The sequence below is a fragment of the Tamandua tetradactyla genome, chromosome 11, assembly GCF_023851605.1.
Source record: "Tamandua tetradactyla isolate mTamTet1 chromosome 11, mTamTet1.pri, whole genome shotgun sequence".
NCBI lineage: Eukaryota > Metazoa > Chordata > Mammalia > Pilosa > Myrmecophagidae > Tamandua > Tamandua tetradactyla.
The window spans coordinates 29,323,780-29,349,429 of NC_135337.1; the positions used below are offsets into that span (position 1 = coordinate 29,323,780).

The following is a 25,650-nucleotide window of genomic DNA, read 5'->3' on the forward strand; positions in this document are numbered from 1 at the left end:
TGAATAATGCTGCTATGAACATTGGTATGCAAATGTCTGTATGTGTCATTGCTTTCTGCTCTTCTGGGTATATGCCAAGTTGTGCTATTGCTGGTTCATAGGGCAATTTGATATTTAGTTTTCTAAGGAACCGCGAAACAGTCTTCCATAGTGGCTGCACCATTATACATTCCCACCAGCAGTGCATAAGTGTCCCAATTTCTCCACATTCTTTCCAACATTTATAGTTATCTATGTGTTTAATGCCAGCCATTCTTATAGGTGTGAGGTGGTATCTCATTGTAATCTTGATCGACAGTTCTCTTATAGCCAATGAAAATGAACATCTCTTCATGTGCTTTTGAGCCTTGTATTTGCTCTTCACACAAATGGCCTATTCATATCTGTAGCCCTTTTTATAATGGGGTTGTTCTTTTGTTATTGAGTTGTATGATTTCTTTATGTATACAGTATATCAAACCTTTGTACGATATGTGATTTCCAAATATTTTCTCCCATTGAGTTGGCCACCTCTTCACCTTTTTAAGAAAGTCTTTTGAGGTGCAGAAGCATTTGATTTTGAGGAGTTCCCATTTATCTATTTTTTTCTTTTGTTGTTTGTGCTTTGGGTATAAATTTAGGAAGCTGTCTCCTATTACTAGGTCTTGAAGATACTTCCCTACATTTTCGTTTAGAAGCTTTATGGTGCTAGTTCTTATATTTAGGTGCTTGATCCATTTTGAGTAAATTTTTATATGGTGTAAGATAAGGGTCCTCTTTCATTCTTTTGGCTATTGATATCCAGTTGTCCCATGCCATTTATTGAAAAGACTGTTTTGTCCCCTTTCATTGGATTTTGGGGTCTTTGTCAAAAATCAGTTGACCATAGATTTGGTGGTCTATTTCTGCACTCTCAGTTCAATTCCATGGGTCAATATTTTTTGCCAGTACCATGCTGTTTCGACCACTGTGGCATTATAATAAGTTTCAAAGTCAGGGAGTGTTAATCCTCCCATTTAGTTCTTCTTTTTTAGGATGCTTTTAGGTATTCAGGGTCTCTTTCCCTTCCAGATGAATTTGGTAACTAGCTTTTCCAAGTCTTCAAAGTAGGTTGTTGGAATTTTGATTGATACTACATTGAATCTGTAGATCAATTTGGGTAGAATTGACATCTTAACTATGTTTAACCTTCCTATCCATAAGCAGGGAATGTCTTTCCACCTATTTATATCTTCTTTGATTTCTTTTAGAAATGTTATGTAGTTTTCTGTGTACAAGTCCTTTAGGTCCCTTGTTAAGTTTGTTCCTAAGTGCTTGATTGTTTTAGTTGCTATTTTGAATGGAATTTTTTCCTTAACTGACTCCTCAGTTAGGTCATTTCTTGTGTATAGAAACATTAATGATTTTTGCCCATTAATTATATATCCTGTCACCTTGCTGAATTTGTTTATTAGCTCAAGTAACTAACTTTGTTGTAGAGTTCTCAGAATTTTCTGTGTATTGTATCATGTCATCTGCAAATAATGAAATTTTTACTTCTCCCTTTCCAGTATGGTTGCCTTTTATTTCTTTGACCTGCCTGATTGCTCTAGCTAGAACTTCTAGCACAATATTGAATAATAGTGGTGACAGTGGGCATCCTTGTCTCATTCCTTATCTTAGGGGGAATATTTCAGTTTCTCTCCATTGAATATTGTGCTCACTGTTCGTTTTTCCTATATGCCCTTTATCATATTGAGGAAGTTACCTTTGATCCCTGTCTTTTGAAATGTTTTTATCAGAAAAAGATGTAGAGTTTTATCAGATGCTTTTCCAGCATCAGTCGAGATGATCGTGTGATTTTTCCATTTCAATTTGGTATTGTGCTGTATTCCATTAATTGATTTTCCTGTGTTGAACCATCCTTGCATTCCTGGTATAAACCCTGCTTGGTTGTGGTGTATAATTCTTTTAATCTGTTGTTGGATTCAATTTGCTAATATTTTGTTGAGAATTTTTGTATCTATATTCATTAGGGAGATTGGCCCGTAGGTTTCTTTTCTTATAGTATCTTAACCTGGTTTTGGTATTAAAATGATATTAGCTTCATAAAATGAGTTATGTAGTGTTCTTTTTTCCTCAGTTTTTTGGAAAGATTTGAGCAGGATTGGTGTCAGTTCTTTTTGTAATGTTTGATAAAATTCCCCTTTGAAGCCGTCTGGCCCTGGGCTTTTCTTTGTAGTAATATATTTTTTTCCCTTTTTCTTTTTTGTTTTTATGAAAACCATGCACAAAATTTAACAAGCTAGGAAAAGGCAAATTGCAGAGACTAAGAGGTAGTTTACAGTTTGATTTTTAATCTTTTATTTGGTCCTTTGCTCTAAAAATGCATATATATCTAAGATCAACTTTTATTTACTAGTAAAATGTTGAATGTACTAAATATGCTACTAGCTTACAGTTGTTTTTTTTTTCTAATGAGAATCCACTTGCACCTAGATTTTATCATGATCATACATGGCATCTAATATATAATGTTTTTACAGGTGGCTACAGTCAGTGTTTTCATTGCGTATTATCTATCTCAGGATATTTTAAAAAGTGACAGATATGAAATTTTCCCCTTTATTTATTAGACAGTCAGATTTATCCTTGGAATTTAATCTCTGATGAGGACTAAATTAGAATAGGTTGTACCATATTTGTTACATTAAATCATTTTCAAATACATATTCTCTGATAAACTTTTGTTTAAGGCTTCCACATGCTAACTTACTCTCAAGTGGTCTTCTTCAATATGAATCTTATAATGATTAGTAAGGGATGATCTCTGGCTAAAGAGTTTCCCGCATGCATTACATTTATAGGGTTACTCTCCCATATGAATTTTTTGATGTGCAATAAGTGAGAAGCTTTCTCTAAAAGTTTTTGCACGCGCATTACACTTAAGGGTTTCTCTCCTGTATGAATTCTCTTATGTTGAATAAGTATTGCCCTTTGGCCAAAAAATATCCCATATTCCAGGCATTGATATGGTTTCTCTCCAGTATGAATTTTCTGTTGATCACTATGGGATGAATTACACCCGAATGTTTTCCCACACTTATTGCATTTATAGGGTCTTTCTCCAGTATACATTCTCTGATGTTGAATAAGAGCTGAACTTTTCAAGAAAAAGAAATACAAGGCATCAAAATTGGAAAGGAAGAAGTAAAACTATCACTGTTTGCAGACGATATGATACTATACATCAAAAACCCCGAAAAATCCACAACAAAACTACTAGAGCTAATAAATGAGTACAGCAAAGTAGCAGGTTACAAGATCAACATTCAAAAATCTGTAGCTTTTCTATACACTAGTAATGAACAAGCTGAGGGGGAAATCAAGAAACGAATCCCATTTACAATCGCAACTAAAGGAATAAAATACCTAGGAATAAATTTAACCAAAGAGACAAAAAACCTATATAAAGAAAACTACAAAAAACTGCTAAAAGAAATCACAGAAGACCTAAATAGATGGAAGGGCATACCGTGTTCATGGATTAGAAGACTAAATATAATTAAGATGTCAATCCTACCTAAACTGATCTACAGATTCAATGCAATACCAATCAAAATCCCAACAACTTATTTTTCAGAATTAGAAAAACCAATAAGCAAATTTATCTGGAAGGGCAGTGTGCCCCGAATTGCTAAAAACATCTTGAGGAAAAAAAACGAAGCTGGAGGTCTCGCGCTGCCTGACTTTAAGGCATATTATGAAGCCACAGTGGTCAAAACAGCATGGTATTGGCATAAAGATAGATATATCGACCAATGGAATCGAATAGAGTGCTCAGATATAGACCCTCTCGTCTATGGACATTTGATCTTTGATAAGGCAGTCAAGCCAACTCACCTGGGACAGAACAGTCTCTTCAATAAATGGTGCCTAGAGAACTGAATATCCATATGTAAAAGAATGAAAGAAGACCCGCATCTCACACCTTATACAAAAGTTAACTCAAAATGGATCAAAGATCTAAACATTAGGTCTAAGACCATAAAACAGTTAGAGGAAAATGTAGGGAGATATCTTATGAATCTTACAACTGGAGGTGGTTTTATGGACCTTAAACCTAAAGCAAGAGCACTGAATAAATAAATAAATAAATGGGAGCTCCTCAAAATTAAACACTTTTGTGCATCAAAGAACTTCATCAAGAAAGTAGAAAGACAGCCTACACAATGGAAGATAATATTTGGAAATGACATAGCAGATAAAGGTCTAGTGTCCAGAATATATAAAGAGATTGTTCAACTCAACAACAAAAAGACAGCCAACCCAATTACAAAATGGGAAAAAGACTTGAACAGACACCTACCAGAAGAGGAAATACGGATGGCCAAGAGGCACATGAAGAGATGCTCAGTGTCCCTGGCCATTAGAGAAATGCAAATCAAAACCACAATGAGATATCATCTCACACCCACCAGAATGGCCATTATCAACAAAACAGAAAATGACAAGTGCTGGAGAGGATGCGGAGAAAGAGGCACACTTATCCACTGTTGGTGGGAATGTCAAATGGTGCAACCACTGTGGAAGGCAGTTTGGCGGTTCCTCAAAAAGCTGAATATAGAATTGCCATACGACCCAGCAATACCATTGCTAGGTATCTACTCAAAGGACTTAAGGGCAAAGACACAAACGGACATTTGCACACCAATGTTTATAGCAGCGTTATTTACAATTGCAAAGAGATGGAAACAGCCAAAATCTCCATCAACAGAAGAGTGGCTAAACAAACTGTGGTATATACATACGATGGAATATTATGCAGCTTTAAGACAAGATAAACTTATGAAGCATGTAATAACATGGATGGACCTAGAGAATATTATGGTGAGTGAGTCCAGCCAAAAACTAAAGGACAAATACTGTATGGTCCCACTGATGTGAACGGACATTCGAGAATAAACTTGGAATATGTTATTGGTAACAGAGTCCAGCAGGAGTTAGAAACAGGGTAAGATAATGGGTAATTGGAGTGGAAGGGATACAGACTGTGCAACAGGACTAGATACAAAAACTCAAAAATGGACAGCACAATAATACCTAATTGTAAAGTAATCATGTTAAAACACTGAATGAAGCTGCATCTGAGCTATAGGGTTTTTTTTTGTTTTTGTTTTTTACTATTATTACTACTTTTATTTCTTTTCTCTATATTAACATTTTATATCTTTTTCTGTTGTGTTGCTAGTTCCTCTAAACCGATGCAAATGTACTAAGAAACGATGATCATGCATCTATGTGATGATGTTAAGAATTACTGAGTGCATATGTAGAACGGTATGATTTCTAAATGTTGTGTTAATTTCTTTTTCTTTCTTTCTTTCTTTCCATTAATAATATAAAAAAAAAAAGAGAACTTTTTCTGAAGTCTTTTTCACACACTTTGTATTTACATGCTTTCTCTCATGGATAGGAAGTGTTGAGTGGGAACTTAAGGCTTTACTAAATTCGTTACAATTATACACTTTCTTACCAGTATGTATGTATTGTTCAATGTCTATTTAGTCGTGAAATAGAAGTGAAACCTTTTCCACATTCATTACATCTACAGGGCTTTTCTCCAGAGTGAATTCTTTCATGTTGAATGAGAGATGTTCTCTGACTGAAGGCTCTCCCACTTTCACTACATTTAAAAGGTTTCTCTCCAGTGTGAATTCTCTGATGATAATGAAGGCATGAGTTAGACTTAAAGGTGTTGTCACATTTATTACATAAATAAGACTACTTTCTAAGATGAATTCTCTGACATCCAGGAAGGGATGTACAACTAGATGGCTTCTAACCAGGTTATAGGAATTTTCTCAAACATGGATCTTTTATTTATTTATTTATTTTTTATGATCTTTCCATTCTACATATATAATCAATAATTCACAATATCATCACATAGTTGCATATTCATCATCATGATCATTTCTTAGAACATTTGCATCAATTCAGAAAAAGAAATAAAAAGACAACAGAAAAATAAAATGAAAACAAAAAACAAATTATACATACCATACCCCTTACCCCTCCCTTTCATTGATCACTAACATTTCACACTAAATTTATTTTAACATTTGTTCCCCCATTATTTATTTTTATTCCATATGTTCTACTCGTCTGTTGACAAGGTAGATAAAAGGAGCATCAGACACAAGGTTTTCACAATCACACAGTCACAATGTGAAAGCTATATCATTATATAATCATCTTCAAGAAACATGGCTAATTGGAACACAGCTCTACATTTTCAGGCAGCTCCCTCCAGCCTCTCCATTACATCTTTACAAACAAGGTGTTATCTACTTAATGCATAAGAATAACCTCCAGGGTAACTTCTCAACTCTGTTTGGAATCTCTCAGCCACTGACACTTTGTCTCATTTCACTCTTTCCCCCTTTTGATCAAGAAGGTTTTGATGCTGAGTCTCAGCTCATTCTAGGATTTTTCTCAATCCCTTGATGCTGAGTCTCAGCTTATTCTAGGATTTCTGTCCCACATTGCCAGGAAGGTCCACACCCGGGAGTCATGTCCCACATAGAAAGGGGAAGTCTTTCTCTTTCAGGATCTCGAATATATCATACCACTGCCTTCTTGCCTCCAGGGTGCTAGTTGATTAGTCTGAACTCAGTCTCCTGTGGTTTCCCTTGTATGTAGTAGGTTGTTTTTCTCTTGCCACTTTCAGAATTTTCTGCTTCTGTTCAACATTTGACACACTGATTAGTATGTGTCTTGCGGAAGGCCTGTTTGGATTTATTCTCTTTGGAGTTCATTGAGCTTCTTTGATTTGCTTATTTATGCCCTTTGTAAGGGTTAGTTACATCCTCAACTAAAACACCAGAGACACAGACATTGAACCAACTAATCAAAGATGTTCATACAATTCTACTAAATAAAATAAATGGGATGGCTAATGACATAAAGGAGATCAAGAAGACACTAGAATAGCATAAGGAGGAATTTGAAAGAATAAATAGAAAATAGCAGGTATCACGGAGATTAAAGATTCTATAGATCAAATAAAAAACATACTAGAGACATGCAACAGCAGATTTGAAAAGGCAGAAGAAAGAATAAGTGAACTAGAGTATAGGACAACTGATCTTAACACTTAAAACAGCAAATGACAACAAAGATGGAAAATTTTAAAGTGGATCTCAGGGAAATAATGGACAAAACAAAGTGCACCATTATAAGAATCATTGGTGTCCCAGAGGGAGAAGACCAAAGGGCTAGGAAGATGAGTTGAGGATGTAACTAACCCTTACAAAGGCACCTCTCTTCTCTATCAGTGGATATTTTTTCTCTTTCACCATCTCACTCATTGGCTCCATCATGGTGGCTTTTTCCTTCTGTATAAGTGGATAGCCTATCCCTTTTTCTTTTATTCCTGGTTCTCATTTTCCCTTTCTGCTTTCATGGTCTCTGCCTTCCTGAGTTTTTGTTTTTCTCCCTATATCTCTGCGCCCATTTTCATTCCACAACTCTTCTGAACACTCATCTGTGTCTGTTTCTGCCTTTTCCTATGTGTGCGAACTTTTCTCTCAGCCCTCACCACTGCCCACAGCCACCCTCCCCGCGGCCCACATTCTTTCTGGGCTTTGGGCGCTGAGATAAATGCTGGTTCCAGTAAATAGTAAGATGTGGACGCTTATGTGCTTTCAGTACCCTGCTGCTCTCTTTAATTGTTCCATTTTTTCTCAGACTTTTTTCCCCCACACTAAGTGGATTGGAGAGTGCAGTTGAAGAAAGTTAAGAGAGGCCTAAGTGGAAAATATTGCCCGCTCCAGAGGGCCAAGTACTTGGCTGGTTTTGAGGTAGTTCATTCTTCAGAAAAGGCGTTGAACCAGGCTTGTGTTAGGCTTTAGGTGTCTGGGGTCTTTTTTAAAAAAGGGGTTTGGAGAGAGAGGAAGAAGGTGGTTGAAAGAAATAATTTATAGGAAATGCAGATTGTTCATCTGAGAAACGCCATCAGTCAGCTCTAACCACCAGGTCACCCGTTACTTAGGTTCGCTCCACCTGCCCTGCTGCAGGCCTCACAGGCGGCAACATGTCTTGCCGTGTTGGGGGACAACGTGCAGCCTGGGGCGCAGCTGACAGCCAAGGCTGCCCCAAGCTAAGCCCAGTTTCAGAGTGGGCAGCCGTCCCCTCCTGTAGGTGGGCTCTGAGCCCCGCCCCCTGGAGGAGCGCGGACCAATAGGCTGGGCGCCAGGGGGCGGGGCGCTGTCCGGGAGGCGGGGCGGGCCGCGGCTGCCCTGGTCGTGGCGGTGGCTGCAGGGGCGGCGGCGGCGGCTGGTCTGGGCGTCCGCGGCCCGTGGGGGTGGGGTCGGCGAGTTCTCGCCCTTGGTGGCGGCGGCGGCTGCCCGGGACCGGAATGGAGCGCCGCGGTGAGTGTGGCGCGGGGCTGCGGCGGCGGCTGCGGGCTGCCCTCAGTGGCCGCCGGGGAGTTGCGGTCCCGCGTCCGCGCCGCCCGAGGGGAGGAAGCTGTGGGCTGTGCTGGGGCGGGAACCCGAAAACCGGGGCCGGACGGAGGAAAGTTACGGGTCTCGGGAGGGGTCCGACCCTGGTGAGGAGAGAGGCTGGAGTCGAGGGACGAGGGACGGGAGCAGAAGCTGCAGGTCTTAGGAAAAGCCAACACTTAGCTCTTAGCACTGACCAGGCACCTTTCCACGAGCTTTACGTGTATTAATGAACTTTGGTTCTCACGGTAGGTCCATGATCGTCTTCCCCATTTTTTCACAAGGGAAATAAGAACCTGCCCAAGCAGAGCGACCAGCAATTTGTAGGGTCGGCAGAGAAATTCGGGCAGTTTTGCTCCCGAATCCGCGTTCCTGACTGGGGTGTGCGGCTTTGCTTCTGACCAGCCTCTCCCACCTGCGCTGACTGCGCTTCTCACCCCCACAGGGCTCGCGGTCTGCAGGGACGTTCGGGTTTCCTTGGTGCTTTCTTTTCGCCTGCGTTTTTGGGTCGACAAAGGGTGTTTCGTTCTGAGGTCTCCTCAGTCTCAATAGTTTGTCCCAGATCTGTTAGGTATGTGTTTGGGGTTTGACAGTTTTTATTTTCTCTTTTTGATGAGTGAGTTCGGTCTGAGACGTTTCTAGTGACTGAGGAGACGGAAACTCCATATTGGAGGTTGGAATTGGCGTCAGTACCTTATTGAAGGGCAGGACTGTTACCTGCTAAAGGTGTGAGCTGGGCGCCCCTTCCTCTCCCTTTGTCCCGGTGACTCTGACCCATCGCTGTTGTCGGCTGCGGTCCTGTTGTGGTTGCTTCATTCTCTTCTCTGCATTTAAATCCTGGAATAGGGAACGTGCTGTTTGGCATTGGGTGATTTGGGCTGTCACGGGAGAGCCCTGCCTGCCAGGAATGCTAGACATTCTGGAGACGTGGGAGGCTGTGCAGCGTCTTCGGTTTTAAGTGTGCTGTGTTCAAACTGCACAGGAATGAAGTGTATGTGTATTGCGTGCCTTCTTTAGATATTACACTTATTTTGCATGTTCTTGATAAAAGTATTTCTGATGTCTCCCTATTCTATTATTATTATTTTTTTTAGTGCTTTAAAGAATATGGTCAAAGACTTCCAGAACTCTTCTGATTTTTTTTTAGCATCAAGTAGATTCTTATTAATCAGAAATTGTGCTGAAATAGCAGATTTCTGAAATATCAGACAGTTTTTCCTAGGTCTAAATAATGAGATGGAAATTGAGAAATATAGATATTTGAAGGCAGTTTACATTTTGGTTAGACAGCTCAATACCTAAATGAAAATCTAGGGGAGATGTGTGTGTGGGGTGTGTGTGTGTGTGTGTGACTGGAGGAGGAATGCATTTGATTGAGATACACAGTGTACCTGTGTCCTGGAGGAAAGTCATGTTTCAGCATACTGGGAAGTTAGTGTTCACGTTTTTAATGCACATTCTACTTAGAAGTTGGAATATACTGAAAAGTGGTTTTGCTCAGTAAGTTTCTGTTTGATACAGAGTTTGAGAAATGGATGATACATGTTTTTAACGTTGAAGGTGCGAGTTGTACAAAAATTAGGGTTTCACAAATAATTTGCTCAAGGATCTGTTTGCTAAGTTCAGATTTTACTTTTATTTCAAGACTTTTAGTAGGTTTCCATGAGGTAAAGTACGTTTCTGGAATTGTTTCTGGTCCTGTATTTCTTGCTCACAACCTACAAATAGCAATAAAGTCACATCTTGTTCCTTAATGATGCTAAATACAATTGCCCACAATAAAGAACTTCTAGTAATAATGGCTAACAGTTACCGAGTCTTCATGATACACAGCCATTGGGATAAGCATTTTTCATGCATTGTTACCTAATTTAATTAAATTGCCAGTTTAGATTTGCCAATAGCTGCATTTTATGTTAACAACAGCTAAAGAATATCCGCCTTAGCACATAGGACAGTAAGTAGTGTATATGATCTTGGAAAGAGTATATATTATCCAAATTTTCTCATTATTGTAGTTCAGTTTTATGAAAACTTGTATTAAGTTTATGCTACTTTAAAATATTTATTTTTGATAAAACTACATACAAACAAAATATTCTTAACATATAAACATTCCATACATGGTATACAGTCAGCACTCACAATATCATCACATAGTTGTGCATTCATCACCATGATCATTTTTAACAACATTTGCATCACACTAGAACTCAAAATAGAAAGATAAAAGAAAAAAACTCTTACATACCATACCCCTTACCCCTCTCTCTCATTGACCACTAGTATTTCCATGTACCCAATTTATTTTAACTTTTGTCACCCCTATTATTTATTTTTTATCCATATTTGTTACTTAGCTGTCCATACCCTAACTGCAAGAAGTATCAGACTCAAGGTTTTCACAATCACACTGTCACATTGTAAAAGCTATATTGTTATCCAGTCGTCTTCAAGAACCAAGGTTACTACTGGACACAGCTCAACAGTTTCAGGTACTTCCCTCTAGCCACTCCAATACACCAGAAACTAAAAAGGGTATATCTATATTATGTGTAAGAATAACCTCCAGGAAAACCTGTCTATTTGAAATCTCTCAGCCACTGAAATCTAATTTTGTCTCAATTCACTCTTCCCTCTTTTGGTCAAAAGGCTTTCTCAGTCCCTTGATGCTGGGTCCCAGCTCATCCCAGGATTTCTGTCCACATTGCCAGGGAGAGTTACACCCCTGGGAGTCATGTCCCACATGGGGCGGGGAGGGGGGGGTTAGGCAGTCTCCTTTGCCCTGTCAGCTTAGAAGAAGAGGCCCCATCTGAGCAACAAAAGAGGTCCTCTGGGAGTGACTCTTAGGCTTAGTATATCCTTTGCAGGAATAAGTTTCATAGGGGCATACCCCAAGATCGAGGGCTTGGCCTATTGATTTGGCTGTCTCCACTGCTTGTAAGAACATCAGGAATTCCCCAGATGGGGAAGTTGAATATTTCCTCCTTTCTCCCCAGTGCCTCAAGGGTACCTTGCAAATACTTTCTTTGTTCACTGCCCAGATTACTCTGCGATAAGTCGGGGCGTCGTACTAACCTGGATAAACCAACAGAATCTCATGCCCTATTCAAGATTACATGTACTTATGGTATTCAGTGAAATTGACCATACAAGTTGAGGAAGAGATTTTTGAGCTGAGATTTGAGTAACTAAATTGAGGGTTAGGAGTATTACAGGCAAAGGGAAATACATATAAACATGGCCCATGAGCTGAAAAATTGATGTTTTTTTCAAGCTGTATGGTCATGATCCATTATGGATATGAAACCAATTGGGTGTGTTGCAATCAGCATTTAAAAAAATATCAAATGGGATAGAATAGAAAACACATGAATATATCACATGGATCCTTAGAATCTGTGTTGAGAGCCAGGAATTATGAATCCAAAATGATACTGCAATGAACGTCAGCATTACCCCATTCAGCAACTGTTAAGAAAGCTGAAAAAGTGATTAGACTTCATCCAGAGATATGAATGAAGCTGCTCTGGATAGGGCTAAGGTAAGTCAGAATACTGGGTAAAGAATGATATGGCCCATATTTTCAGACTTCAACCCTTGTGCAAGTCAAATGGGAGAGAGGTTTATTTAGTGCAAAATTTACATTCAGAGTAGGACATTATCTATTTTAACTTGTATGGTCAGTTTATTTGAACACCATAATTACATGGAATCTTGAATAGAGTGTGAAATCTTGTTGGTTTGTACAGGGCTTGTGTGATGCCCCAATATTTCCCAGAGTAATTTGGGCAGAGAATAAAGAAGTATTTGCAAAGTCCTCTTGGGGGGATGGGGAAAAAGGAGGAAATATTAAACTTACCCATCTGGGGAATTCCTGATATTCTCACAAGCACTGGAGACTACTAATTCAATAGGTTGAGCCCTCAATCGTGAATCTAACCCATATGAAGCATATTCCTGCAAAGAAGCTAAGCTTAATCGTAATTATGCATAAGAGTCACCCCCAGGTAACGTCTTTTATTGCTCAAATGTGGCCTCTCTAAGCCAACTCTGCAGGTAAACTTACTGCCCTATCCAATACATGGGACCTGACTCCCAGGGGTCTAAGTCTCCCTGGCAACGTGGAACCTGAATCCTGGGGATGAGCCAGGACTTGGCATCAGGGTTGAGAGGTTTTCCTGGAGGTTAATCTTATGCATTACGTAGATATTCCTTTTTAGTTTATTGTGTATTTGAGTGGCCAGAAGAAAGTACCTGAAGCTGTTGAACTGTATTCAGTAGCCTTGATTCTTGAAAACAGTTGTATAAATATATAATGTTTACAGTGTGATTGTGAAAATCTTGTGTCTGATGCTCCTTTTATCCAAGGTATGGATAGATGAGTAAAAAAAAATAAGGATAAAAATTAAATAATCGGGGAATAAAGGGTAAAAAACTGAGTAGATTGAAATAATCGTGGTCAAAGAGAAAGAGGGGTAAGGGATATGGCATGTATGAGTTTCTTCTTTTCTTTTTCTTCTTTTTCTGGAGTGATGCAAATGTTCTAAAAGTGATCACGGTGATAAATACACAACTATGTGATGATATTGTGAACCATTAATTGTGTAATATGGTTGAAATATATGTGTGTGAAGAGTTCTCAATAAAAATATTTTTTTAAAAAAGATAATACTGCAGAGGGAGTTATAAGGAGCCATATCTCATGTTGAGCTTTATAGTTAGTGCATTACAGCTTCTTATTTGTCTTATGGAAGGGTTTTGAGCAGAGAAGTGGCATGACTACATTTGAAATGGGACAGGAATGGCTATGGGGGGGATCTTAGGAAGTTATTACAGTGGCTAGCTCAGAAAAGGAATGATGGTAGTTCACAGTAGCATAGTGATAGTGGAGAAAAAAGTGGATGGATCAGATAACTAGAAATAAAAACTAAGAATCTATGGAACGGGATGAGGTAGATAAAGAGTATATGATGTAATAATATATCTTACATGTGACTGGAAAAGAATATTGAATAAAATTTTTACTGTAAATTTCACGAGTCCTTACTTATTCTTATCATTTTTAAAAGTATCCAGATATCCAATGCAAAATATTTGAAAAACATTTTAATGATAATTCTTGAGCTAATTTAATTCCCTCAGCCATTTCATTTTTTATTTCAGGAGATAACAGACAAAATTAGGACTCAAATCTGGAAAGATAAAATGTGAGAATGAAAAAGAAACTAACTCTGTTTTCAGAGATGAGATCCTTTAATTTTGTGCTCCTTTTTAATCCTCATACAAGCCTGTAGTAAACTGTGCAGAAAATACATCTAGAAAATATTAAAGCCAGGATTCAAATCCGGATCTTTGTCCAAAAGATTGTCTTTTTTTAGAATACCATTCTGAAATTACCCAAAATATGCCCTGATAATCAAATATTTATGTGTTCACCAGATGAGTTTATCATGTGAGTGGACATCCTTAAAACATGTTTTAAACAAAGAAATACTCTTGATGAGACTTGATAACCCAAGATATGGAGTGTGATCATGTATATGTGTGTTTATGTACAATTAGAGAGAACTAAATTTAATTGCTCTTTTACATGCTGGACACTTATATGCCACTGTCTTAATTGAATCCTTATAGTAACCTCATGAGAATAGGTGTCAGGATGTTATTTCCATTTTGTAATGAGCATGCCAGAGTGAACAGATGATTAACAGCTTTGCAGGTCATTCAGTAAATAATAAATGATGAGGAAGGATTTTGAAAAAAAAGGTCTTTATTTTTACAAAGCCCATATTTCATGTTTATTTTTGAAGGTAATATGATGGAGGGAGATACATGCCCTTCCATTAAGTGACATTTTCAGGGCAACTTTAAAATTAAAACACGCATGTACACACACACACACACTAAGAGTAAGAGGAAGTGATTAAGAAAGAGCATGGGTTATGGAGTCAAGGCAGATCTTGGTTTATCATTTGTCAGCTGAGAGCTTGGACAAGTTACTTGACTTCTAAACCCCAGGTTTCTCACTTGTGAAAAGAAGAAATAGAAGTTTGGATATCATAGATTTATCTTGATTACTGGCACTGAATAATAAATGGGAAGATGCTATTAGTGGCTTTATTTTTTTTTAATAAAAGTATTTTAAAGAAAATACTAAAGTGGGCTATGGACTACTGATTCAAAATGTAATGTAATGTTTCCCGTGGTTGATGTAATATTTGTGCTTCTCATTTTTTTTTTCCATTTCTCCCCCTTTTCAGGATTTCAGTTTTTCTGACTTACTGAAGGATGATTAAGCATACACAGAAAAGGACAAAGAAAAAACGTGTTTTGGCATCAAGCCAGCAGTTTACTGATGTCATCACTTCTGAAATGGGGCTCAAAACCATAAGTTCCAACTCCATTTTTGACCCGGATTACATCAGGGAGTTGGTGAATGATATCAGGAAGTTCTCCCACATGTTATTGTATTTGAAAGAAGCTATTCTGTCAGGTTTGTCAACAATTTTCTCTTAACATTTTTACAGGATAGTTAAAAATGCCAACTGGGCAGGCCACGGTGGCTCAGCAGGTGGAGTTCTTGCCTGCCAAGCCAGAGACCCAGGTTCGATTCCCGGTGCCTGCCCATGTAAAAAATATATAAATAAAAAATAAATGCCAACCTAGCTGCAAATATGTGTGTATACAGGGGTAAGAACAGAATTTTCTGCTTTAATTGATCATATGGCTATCTTTTTTTGGCCAAATGTCTGATGTTTACATTGTAAACTTTTTTTTTTTGTATGGGCAGGCACAGGGAATCGAACCTGCGTCTCCAGCATGGCAGGTGAGAACTCTGCCTGCTGAACCACCATGGCCCACCCTACATTGTCAACTATTTTATAATCATATGTGGAACAATAAATGATAGTAACTTTGTAAGTGTTATTTACAATATGAAATTGTAAGTGTTGCAGTATGAAAAATGAAGAGCAATCTTTGGTTCCTAGCATTTGGTCCCATTTAACATAGGAAACTTTGAATTCATTGGAATTTTTTCCCCTGGGTAACATTCATTAAGTGGCACGAATTACACACCAGCTGTAAGGTAACTAACGTGAAACCACGGAAGAACTGCACCTGCCGCAGCGGCATGGACTTGGGCCTTTCTGACTGAGCACATTTAAAAAAACCTAAATGTCCACCCCAGTCACTGGCATGTTAACCTTCTTGTTAATGGTAGCACGGTGCATGGATTGGCCGTTAGTAAGCAGACTAATGTTTATACTTCACATTGTTGGTACTTTTACCTAGATTCAGTGTTGCATATTCTTGTTAAAATTTATGACTGTGAGTGAACATTTTTCTCTCAAAAATCAAACTGAAAGAGGTTCTGCAACCTCTTTGTGAATTAAGGGCTAATCACAAAATTTATTCTTTCTAGTTAGAAATTGTTGTGGAACAAAAGACTTGATTCTCCTGAAGCAAAGGACTATATATACATCTGTGCTTCCTGATTTTAGTACCTGTCTTCTGATTTTTAGGGTCCTTTTACATCCAAATTTGATGGTAATGATATTTGATAGTTAAAAATAAAGCTGCTATTCCTTTTTGAAAAGTTGAAGTTCATTTCCATATTCATAAAGTATGTCTAGATATAGAAAATGAAGATTACCAGTGTTTTCTTATTTATGTGAGATCTCTGGGACTTTATAGAAATTTATAAGATTTTAGTAAGTATATTTCTATGTATATAAGTTAATTATTTGTTTCTGGCATATGTTTTGAAAAATGGAAACCAAAAACACATCTTGTACTTATACTAAATGCTGCTTTTAAGAGTTTATTTCTAATCTAACTATAACTTTCAGGTTAAAAATACATGAATTGTAGCCTCTATTTGTAAAACAGAAATCACATGTCTTTTGAAACTATATAGATATTACTAATAAGTTGTTCCCATTCTCATTCATTTTAATAGCTTGATTTTGAAGTCTAATTATGGATGATTAAATGGTAATAAAGTTATCTTGCTAGTGTGGAAAGATATCCTAAATACGTTAAATATGATGCTGATAATATATTTCTTACTAAAGTAACACACCTGCCTTTTATTTAAAGAAGCATAGCTTTGTAATAAAGTTTTATTCTTAACTGGGTTAATTTTTAAAAATTATATTTTAATTTATGTACAGTAAAATTTATTCTTTATTTTCTTTAGAAGATTTCAAATGTTTAAAATCCTCATCTCTCATATTTATCCTTAGTGTCACATATTTAAAATGATGGTAATTTAAAACCAGTTGATCTACTTCTTATCTCCAAAATTTTTTACAAGAGTTTTAATTTGTGAGTAAACAATTCAGAGTATAAGAATTGGTTTGAAAACTGCCCCTAAATGAGAATGAAAAATAGTGTTAAAGGAAGTAGCAGGAGACTATCCCTTGAGATAAAATAATGTGTATGGAAATATGTCACTGAAATTTAATTTTTAAAGTCTATAAGGGCATTATCCTTTTGATAAGAAAGCTAGTACTTCAAAACTTTAATACTAGATTCTGTTGCTAGTAATCAGAAAGCTCTTACGCTTAATTTGCAATTTATGTCTGGTTAATTAATGATAAAGGGTAAAACCATTTGTTGGATAAACCAGTTACCATTGAAAAATAGTATTCAATGGCCAGAGAATTTTCATTTACTTAACTTTAGATTGATTTTAATGCATGGTTCTTCAGTCAGAGCTAAAAGGATATATGCATGCCATCCAAGAGATATCCTGGATTTAACAAGAATTTTTTTTCTTTATCTCTGGGAGTACATTTAGACCATTGTAATAAAGTTCTGGAAGTATGCTACGTAGTTGATTTGAGTTGTTAGGAGCTTCTTTTGATTTCCTTAAACAAGGAAGTATGTATAAACATATAAATTAGTCCCGTTTGAAAGCTGGGGAAAATACCCATGATAATATGCTTGTGTTTAATTTTGTTCATGATTTTTCAGCTTCATAGAATATCAGACTAATCCATATTTACTTTGTAGAGTTATTACAAGGATCACATAAGATATCATTTTAAGGATAATTGATAAAAGGTTTTTAATACTGTGTCTATTTAAGATCATATTCTGTGTTTCTGTAGACTTAGACCATCTTTTGTCTTCAGATATTGAGAAATATCCTGGTCTTCTGTTTTTCTTTAGTTACCACCACAGCTATAAACTGTGACCATACAACAAAGAGCTGTTTCACTGTTTTTGTTTTGGAGCAAAGGAGACATCAGTTCTTTGTTGTGGCCTTACCAATATTTTGTCTTTTGCCCCTTTAACAGGGAAAATGCCAAATTTTGTGTATTGTTTATTACCTTTTTACACATGTATGTTAGTATTAAAATGCTAACAAAATAGCTTTTAAGGATATAAAATGTAGATATACAGTTAAATTACCTTTTGGTCTAATCAGAATATCATTTTCTTTATACTTTTATTACCTCATGAGCTAGTGATACACAGTTATTTTGATTCTTATCTCAGTTGTTCAACCATATTGTTGAGGCTAGACTTAAGTAGCTTTTTGATTGGGTTATAGCTATATTTTCCTTCCCCAAACTGGAGTTATAATTATATATAGTAAGTTTTACTTTTACCATGTTGTGGTACCATCATCACCTTCCATTACTACAACTTTTCATCACCCAAACATAAACTCTTTATCCATTAAGCATTGACTCTCTTTCCCCTTCTCCAAAGGGCAGTTATTTTTACCCCCTTTTTGCAGATGAAATATATGTATAACTTAGACTACGTGATTTTGTCAACCTTTTATTGCCAATAAATATTGGCCTGGGGATTTGGAACCCATAGGCTATAAATGCACAAAGGTATGTTCTTTCTATACTGAGCTGCTTCACATGGCAGGTACTTAGTGAAAACTGCTCAGTTTTCATTATTTCATTAATCAAGTCTCCATTCTGTCAGAATTAGCTAGACCTGCACTGTTCAAGACAGTAACCATGAGACATATGTGGCTATTTAAATTTAATTAAATATAATTATAGAAAACTCAGCCTTTCAGTTTCAGTAGTCACATTAAAGTGCTCAAGTCACATATACCTAGTATGTGTCGTGTTGGACAGCATAGACAGAAGGTTCAACACAGAAAGTTCCATAGGACAGTGCTGATACAGACATTTGGCATTCATCAGTATCAAGAATATTGAGATGAGTTCTTCAGTCATATGTATATTTCAGCTTTCTGTAGCATTTAAAGTAAATCTGGAAAGAGCTGTTACTAAGGCACATTTAAAACAATTATACATTGAAATAGAAACACTTAGCTGGGGACCATCTGGAATCTCTTTCCTTAAGTTACCTTTGTACTTAGCTTTCATCCCCTTCTTTGATTGAACCAGTAGATCAGTGTCAACCAAGTTGCAGAGTTTAGTTAAATTGGTTGTTTAAGGGATGGCAGAGAAAGCTCTCGCAAGAGAATGACATAATCTAGGTTCTTGGCCATTTCTGCTCTTGACTAACTTTGGGCTTAAGTCATTTCATCTTTTAAAATTGAAGTGCTTGTACCAGATGCTATCAGTTTTGTGATTCTGTGATTCAAATTTTAAATGTAGTTGAAATCAAAGATTGAGAGTTCAGAGCTAAGAAACTAACTAAATATTTATTTTGAAACTATATGATGCAGTTTAGAGCCCCTGATGTCCCTAAGATTTTTTTAATATCAGTTTTATGATAACTATCTTAAAGTGTGGTGTTTTTTGTTTGTTGATTTGTTTTTGTTTTGCTTGGGCAGGCATTAGGAGTCAAACCCGGGTCTCCGGCATGGTAGATGAGAACTCTGCCACTGAGCCACCATTGCCTGCCTTTAAGGAGAGGTGTTTATAAAAGTTTCCAAGTGAGAATATGAGAATATGTAACTTGTGTTACAGTGGTTGTGGAGGATAAAATAAGTGCCGTGAAGCTCTGTGCCCCCTAAAGGAGTGAAGATGTTTGTAGTTTGTCCCTAATTCTTCAATGTACAGTAAAAATGGAGAGCCTAATGTAGAAGATAAGAGAACTGTGAAACATTTATCCTTTCTTTTTTTTTTTTTTACATGGGCAGGCACCGGGAATCAAACCCAGGTCCTCTGGCTTCGCAGGCAAGCATTCCTGCCTGCTGAGCCACCGTGGCCTGCCCATTTATCCTTTCTTTGATAGAGTACATGATAATTCTCCTATCAGACTGATTTTCAATAAGAGATTACTCAGTAAGTAATCTTATACTAGTAACAAATGTGGAATTTGAAGTTTTAGATCTCTATCTAGCATCACTAAGGGCATTATGAATAATTACAGGGGTAATTATTTTGCCTCATATTAAAATGCTGAAGCACTCAGTTATACGTATGTATTCTGTGTTTAATTATAGCACTAGATTAATGAACTTGCTGTATAAGTGTCAGTTCAGGCATATGATTGCCCCTCTGTGGGGAATAATAGGTTCTGAATTCCAAAGAACAGATTCATAAATGTTCTTCTAGTTATACAGTAATTTTAAGGTGTTTCTTTGTGGTATGCTTCCTATTGGGGATTGAATCCTGTCCCCCACAAAAGGGATTTCAGATACCAACCCCTGGTCCTGTGGGTGTGAACCCATTTGTAAGTAAGACCTTTGAAAATGTTGTTAGTTAAGATGTGCCCAAGCTGAATGAGGGTGGATCTTAATCCAGTATGGCTGAAGTCCTTATAAGCAAAGGAAATTGAACTCAGAGAGGAAGCCATGGGCAGCAGCCAGAAGTGGAAGTCAGCGATACCTGGAAGAGAAAAGAGATGATGCCACTGCATGTATTTCCATGTGACTGAAAAGCCGAGAAATACCAAAGAATGCTGGCCAGCCAGAAGATACCGACCCCAGGAGAAAGCAAGTCTTCTGGTCTCTAGCACTGTGAGCCAATAAATTCCTGGTATTGAACCACCTGCTTTATTTTGTTTGAGCAACCCAAGAACTAAAACACCTTCCCATTCCTGGTTGAAATACCATTCAAGGAAGCTCAAATTCTGGGAATTTTTCAATTCCCATTTTCAATTTTCCATTGAAAAATGGAAGGCTTGTAATTAGGCTAGAATAATTGTGCACAGCATTTCATTTTTCTGATACTCAGTGTTTTGAGGTATCCATTGCTGTTGTGACAGATATTTGAAGGGAAATCAGTAGCCTCATACTTCAACTTTTTGATTATATAACTAATTCTGTTTTAAAATGGATTTTAATAAAAGTTTATCTTCGAGATTGGTGACTTGCTTTTCTATTTTGTTTTTAAAGTAGGCTACAGAGGAAGATAAAAATTTTCACCAGTTTCATTTAAACAAGTTGTACAATTTTTTAAGAAAAGCTTTTTAATTCACTTTTATTTTGTAACCAGGTAACTCCAATCTCATAAAGTGGTAGCTTCTGATGAATTCTAGTTCCTTCTAGATTTGACAGAACTGTAATAAGAAGGGGTATGGTAACTTTCTGAAGCAAATTTTATTGAACGAAAGAATCAGAAGTTTAATTCATTAAATATTGTGTTCTGTTGTGAGAGGCAAGTTCTGCATAAATTTTCTTGTAAAGTCCTAATTAAAATCCTGTCTTGGGGATTAACCCATTTTTTCCTTAGGGTAATGTATAGGAGAATATGTAAATTTCTTTCAGACAAGTTTTATTTAGTAAATTTTACCTTTAATAACTATTGCTTAATTTTCAGGCTTCTCATTGTTCCAGATATTTTGTGAGATATTAGAAATATTAAATTGCTAGCCTCAAATGAATCCTAGAAATAAATGGCTTAAAGTGATTTCTAATGGATTATCACTTACAGGTTATTGTGTAATATTAACAGGTTATGGCTTAGTAGCTGGTATGTGTGAAGTGAATCTTTGAGGACTGATATGTGAAATACAGGTTGTTCCTTTATTGCTTGTATACTAGTTCTTGAATTCCTTTCCTCCTGTGCATTTGCCTAGAGTTGTTTACATAATTTAACATCATGTATAATAGTAACTGGCATCTTTGATTGTAAGATGAAGCTTTTTAAATCACAGATCACATATTATTAGTCATTAAGCCATAACTGCTTTAACCTTTGCAAGATAACATGGTGATGAAGAACATAGGATCTGGAGTCAGAGTTCTTGAAGTGAAATCCTTATTCTACCACCTACTAGTTGTATAATCCTGGGCAAGTTACTTCTCTGCTCTGTGCCTCAGTTTCCATACCTGTGAAAGGGAGATATTACCTGTATCACTGGTTTGTTGTCAAGATCAAATGAGTTATTATGTAAAGTTTTTAAAATAAGTATTTAAAAACATCACCTAATATTACTTTCACAGCCCCCAGATAGCTAGATAAAGAAAGGTACTGTTTCTGAGAACTATTTCTTTTATTATGTAAATTCAGAAGTCATTATGGCAAAAAAAAAAGGGGGGGGAGGGGGGGAGTTTCCTAATAATGGTTGATAAGTTCTGAAAAATTTTTTCCTCCTGATTATTTTCATTGAGTTCTAGGGCATAGGTAGCTTGATTTTGCAAGCCAAGATCTCCTTTTTTAAAAATATCAATAATTATTGTAGTTTATATAAATGTACAATATTTTGCTTTTCAAAGAGAGATAAATTGAATTAAGACTGATGTTAAAAGTTATCTTTTTTTTTTTTTTTTTTATCAAGAAATACCCCATGGGGCGGGCCATGGTGGCTCAGCAGGCAGGAATGCTTGCCTGCGATGCCAGAGGACCCGAGTTGGATTCCCGGGGCCTTCCCATGTAAAAAAAAAAAAAAAGAAAGAAAGAAATATCCCATGGCTTTCTCACTTATTTACTTAAGCATTTCCATGAAGTCTTTGCAGTATAAACACTGCAGCATTGTGTAACGCTGCAGTATTGTGTTAATGCTAGAGAGCCAAATAGTGGAACTGTCTAATCTGTTTTCACTTGATAAATTGAAGGATGGGGGTGGAATAAATGGCACAAATAGGTGAAACAATAAATTAAAATTCAGATGACCATATAATAGGGATGTTAGAATAACAAACAAACATGGGGATAAAATAGTTTTACTGCTCTAAATGAGTAGTGTTAACACTTTGGTTGAATTTCATTATATTCACATACATAATATACTTGCAGTATAAATGAAATTTCATTACATTTACAATGAATATGGCCACTATAAAATTTAAAAATTATCTTGCATTTAAATTAAATACAAGAAGATTTTTTTATCTAAATTCTCTAACTTGTCAGGTATAGAAATAATTTAATAAAATGTCTTTAATTACCATTTTATTTCCAAATAATTTAGATTTTATGTATAAAATCAGATTGAAGCTTGTCAGTGACTTTTTTTCATAAGCCAAATATTGTGGGAGCTGACTATAAGTATATTTGTTATTGAATGTAATTCTATAGAGGCATATTTGTTGTTAAAGGTATTTAGGTGGAATGGCTTAAAGATGTAATAGTAATAACTATTTCTCTATGTAAAAACTTTTAAAAGCAGTTTTATTTCTGTTAATTTAATATTTGCGACAATCTTATAAGATAGAATAAGATGCTCTTATCAATTGCATTTTACTGATGATGAATCTGAGATCAGAAAGTGTAAGAATATTTACTTATGGTCATTTCAAGGAACTGGTAGATCGTGCAGCCATTTATCTGTTTTTAGTGTTGGAGAAGAACAGTTACTACCTGGTTTGCTTTGCTCATTGCTGCTAATGTTTGGGGGGGAAAGAATATTTAGTGTTTATGAAGAAGCTGCTTAATTTGCTACTATTTCTAAGCTTTTTTTTAAAGGAATATTTTCAATTTAAGAGGCTTTTGCTTCGTAAAAAGAATTTAAGGTAGCTTTATGCTCTTATAAGGGAAAAGGATATTTGATAAAAATGGAACTTTTTTTTCCATTTATGAAACAAATAACTTAGGGCTTGTTAATTATGAAGTCACAGCTGAAATATTATCAGGATATACTGATACCCTAGAAGATGTTCTTCTGCCCAAATATATATATATATGAAAATTTATCAATCTTTGTAATTAGCATTTTCTTTATTTAGTGTTCATGTTTATTTCTGTTGATTTGTAGGCTTCAATAGTGTTCAATCAAGGAAACTGGATTTATTATAGGGCAATTTGAGTTATTTTTAAAACTTCTAACTAAATAAATCAATCAGTGTTTTTCAGTTGGTTAATTTGGAACAACTTCATTATCTGTTTATAAGGACTTCTTTGTAGGAAAAAAGAAATTTCATGCTGGTAAAACATTTATGCCAGCAGTTATTGGATTGTTTTACAGTGATTAAAAAAAACCCACAAGTATATAGCAGGGATTTTTAGGAACCCTTTACACACTTAAAAAATTTCGGGTCCCCCCAAATTTTTTTTACATGGATTGTATTTATACTATATACTATAGTAGAAATTAAAACTGAGGACATTTAAAAGTATTTACTAATTTTAAAATATGTTTATTTCAACATGTTTAATTTCTTTGACCCTGAGCAGACCAGAACTTATTGCCTTGGTTTATTTAGGCATTTATTCCATTAGTGTTTTGTATTCTTGATTGATACGATGCCCAACACTAGTTTTTTAATATTGATGGTTATGGTTGACACGCTCTGAAAATCAAGCTGTATATGTCTGAGACTATAAAATAAGACAGAGTTTCTTGCAATATTCCTAAATATTAATATCTGTGGATTTTATTATGTAACAAGAGAATGAGGAATAGAAATGACTGGATTTCCTTTCTCTTTTAAGTCTAACATAGTTTATGTGTGAAAAAAAGTTCAGTAAAGCTCTTTGGTGATATTAGATAGTCATGCAAACTTGGCTTTGGTGAGTTGGCAGAAGTATTAGCATAAACTAGCTTTATTTGGTTATATATAGGACAAACAAGATACTTTTCTGTGCAAAACTGGAAAAAAATATAGAAAATTGGGAATGTTTTGTAATTATATTCTTTCTTACAACCACTCAAATTAATTGTTTTCCCAGGAATTTATTTTGTTTCAAAGCTGGTAGGCTCCATTTCAGACCTAACCTATGTTGTTATATTAGCCTATTTCTACTGCTTCATAAACTAATCATAAAATAGCCACAAGCATTATGGAAGGCTCACTATGTTCAAGCCACATTATAAGTGCTTTATGTGCTTTTACTCATGTAATCCCATCAACTCTGTGGAGTAGCTACCATTATCCTCTTTTTACAGGCAAGGAAACTGAGGCACAGAGAAATTAAGCAACTCATCCAGTCTCCGAACTGTGGAGTTGGAATTCACCCACAGGCTATCTGGTTCCAGAGGCTGTGCTTTTAAATACCTCTATATTATCTCAACTAAGTAAACCTACCGTACTAACATTCAAAATTATAAAACAGACAACATAGGTAGTGATCATTTATGTAATCCAGATAATTTTGAACCACACACCTACATTTCCCTCAGAATTAAAAAATTAATAAAGGTTTTTTTATTATGAATGTTATATATATTTATGGGGAAAAAAATTCTAACACATAAAATCCCTACAGTCTTTTGGTCTACCTGTACTTAATTTTTTCAATAGCCTTTGTTTTTTTAGAACAGTTTTAGATTTACAGAAAAATTGAAAAGTTTTTTCCCGGGCTCCTTACTGTTAACATTTTACATTAGTATGGTACTTTTCTTACAATTAATGAGCTAATATTGCTACATTATTATTATTAACTAAAATCCATAGTTTATTCAGATTTCCATAGTTTTCCCCTATTGTCCTTTGTCTGTTCCACAATGCTACATTACGTTTAGTTGTCATGTCTCAGGCCTTCCTTGGCCACATCAGGTTCTCAGACACTCTTGTTTTTGATGACCTTGATAGTTTTGAGGAGTGCTGGTCAAGTGCTTTGTAGGATGTCCCTCTGTTGGTATTTATCTGATGTTTTTCTCATGATTAGACTAGGAGTGTGGGCTTTAGGGAGGTAGATCACAGAGGTAAAGTGCCATCCATTACCATTACATTTTATTAGAGGTACATTATTACCAACAGATTTTATCAGTATTGCTATTGATTTTGATCACCCAGCTGTAGTACTATTTGTCAGGTTTTTCCGCTGTAAAGTTACCACCCACCCCATGGATACATACTGTATTCTTTGGAAGGTAGTCACTATGCGCAGCCTGCGCCTAAGCAGTGGGG

At 36.1% G+C, this 25,650-nt stretch overlaps 1 protein-coding gene across 3 annotated transcripts in view; it reads left to right on the forward strand.

Moving 5' to 3' along the window:
- The window catches only part of ARHGAP29 (Rho GTPase activating protein 29), a 93,280-nt gene that overhangs the window by 12,717 nt on the left and 54,913 nt on the right, over window positions 1–25,650 (forward strand). For 2 of the 3 annotated variants that reach the window (XM_077120208.1, XM_077120205.1), the window contains exon 2: window positions 14,729–14,961. In XM_077120208.1, coding sequence (XP_076976323.1) covers window positions 14,757–14,961 — 205 coding nt within the window. In that variant the 5' untranslated portion in view covers window positions 14,729–14,756. Of the gene's footprint in view, window positions 1–8,282; window positions 8,394–14,728; window positions 14,962–25,650 lie in introns of those variants that run through there. The other variant, XM_077120206.1, reaches the window with a different exon arrangement.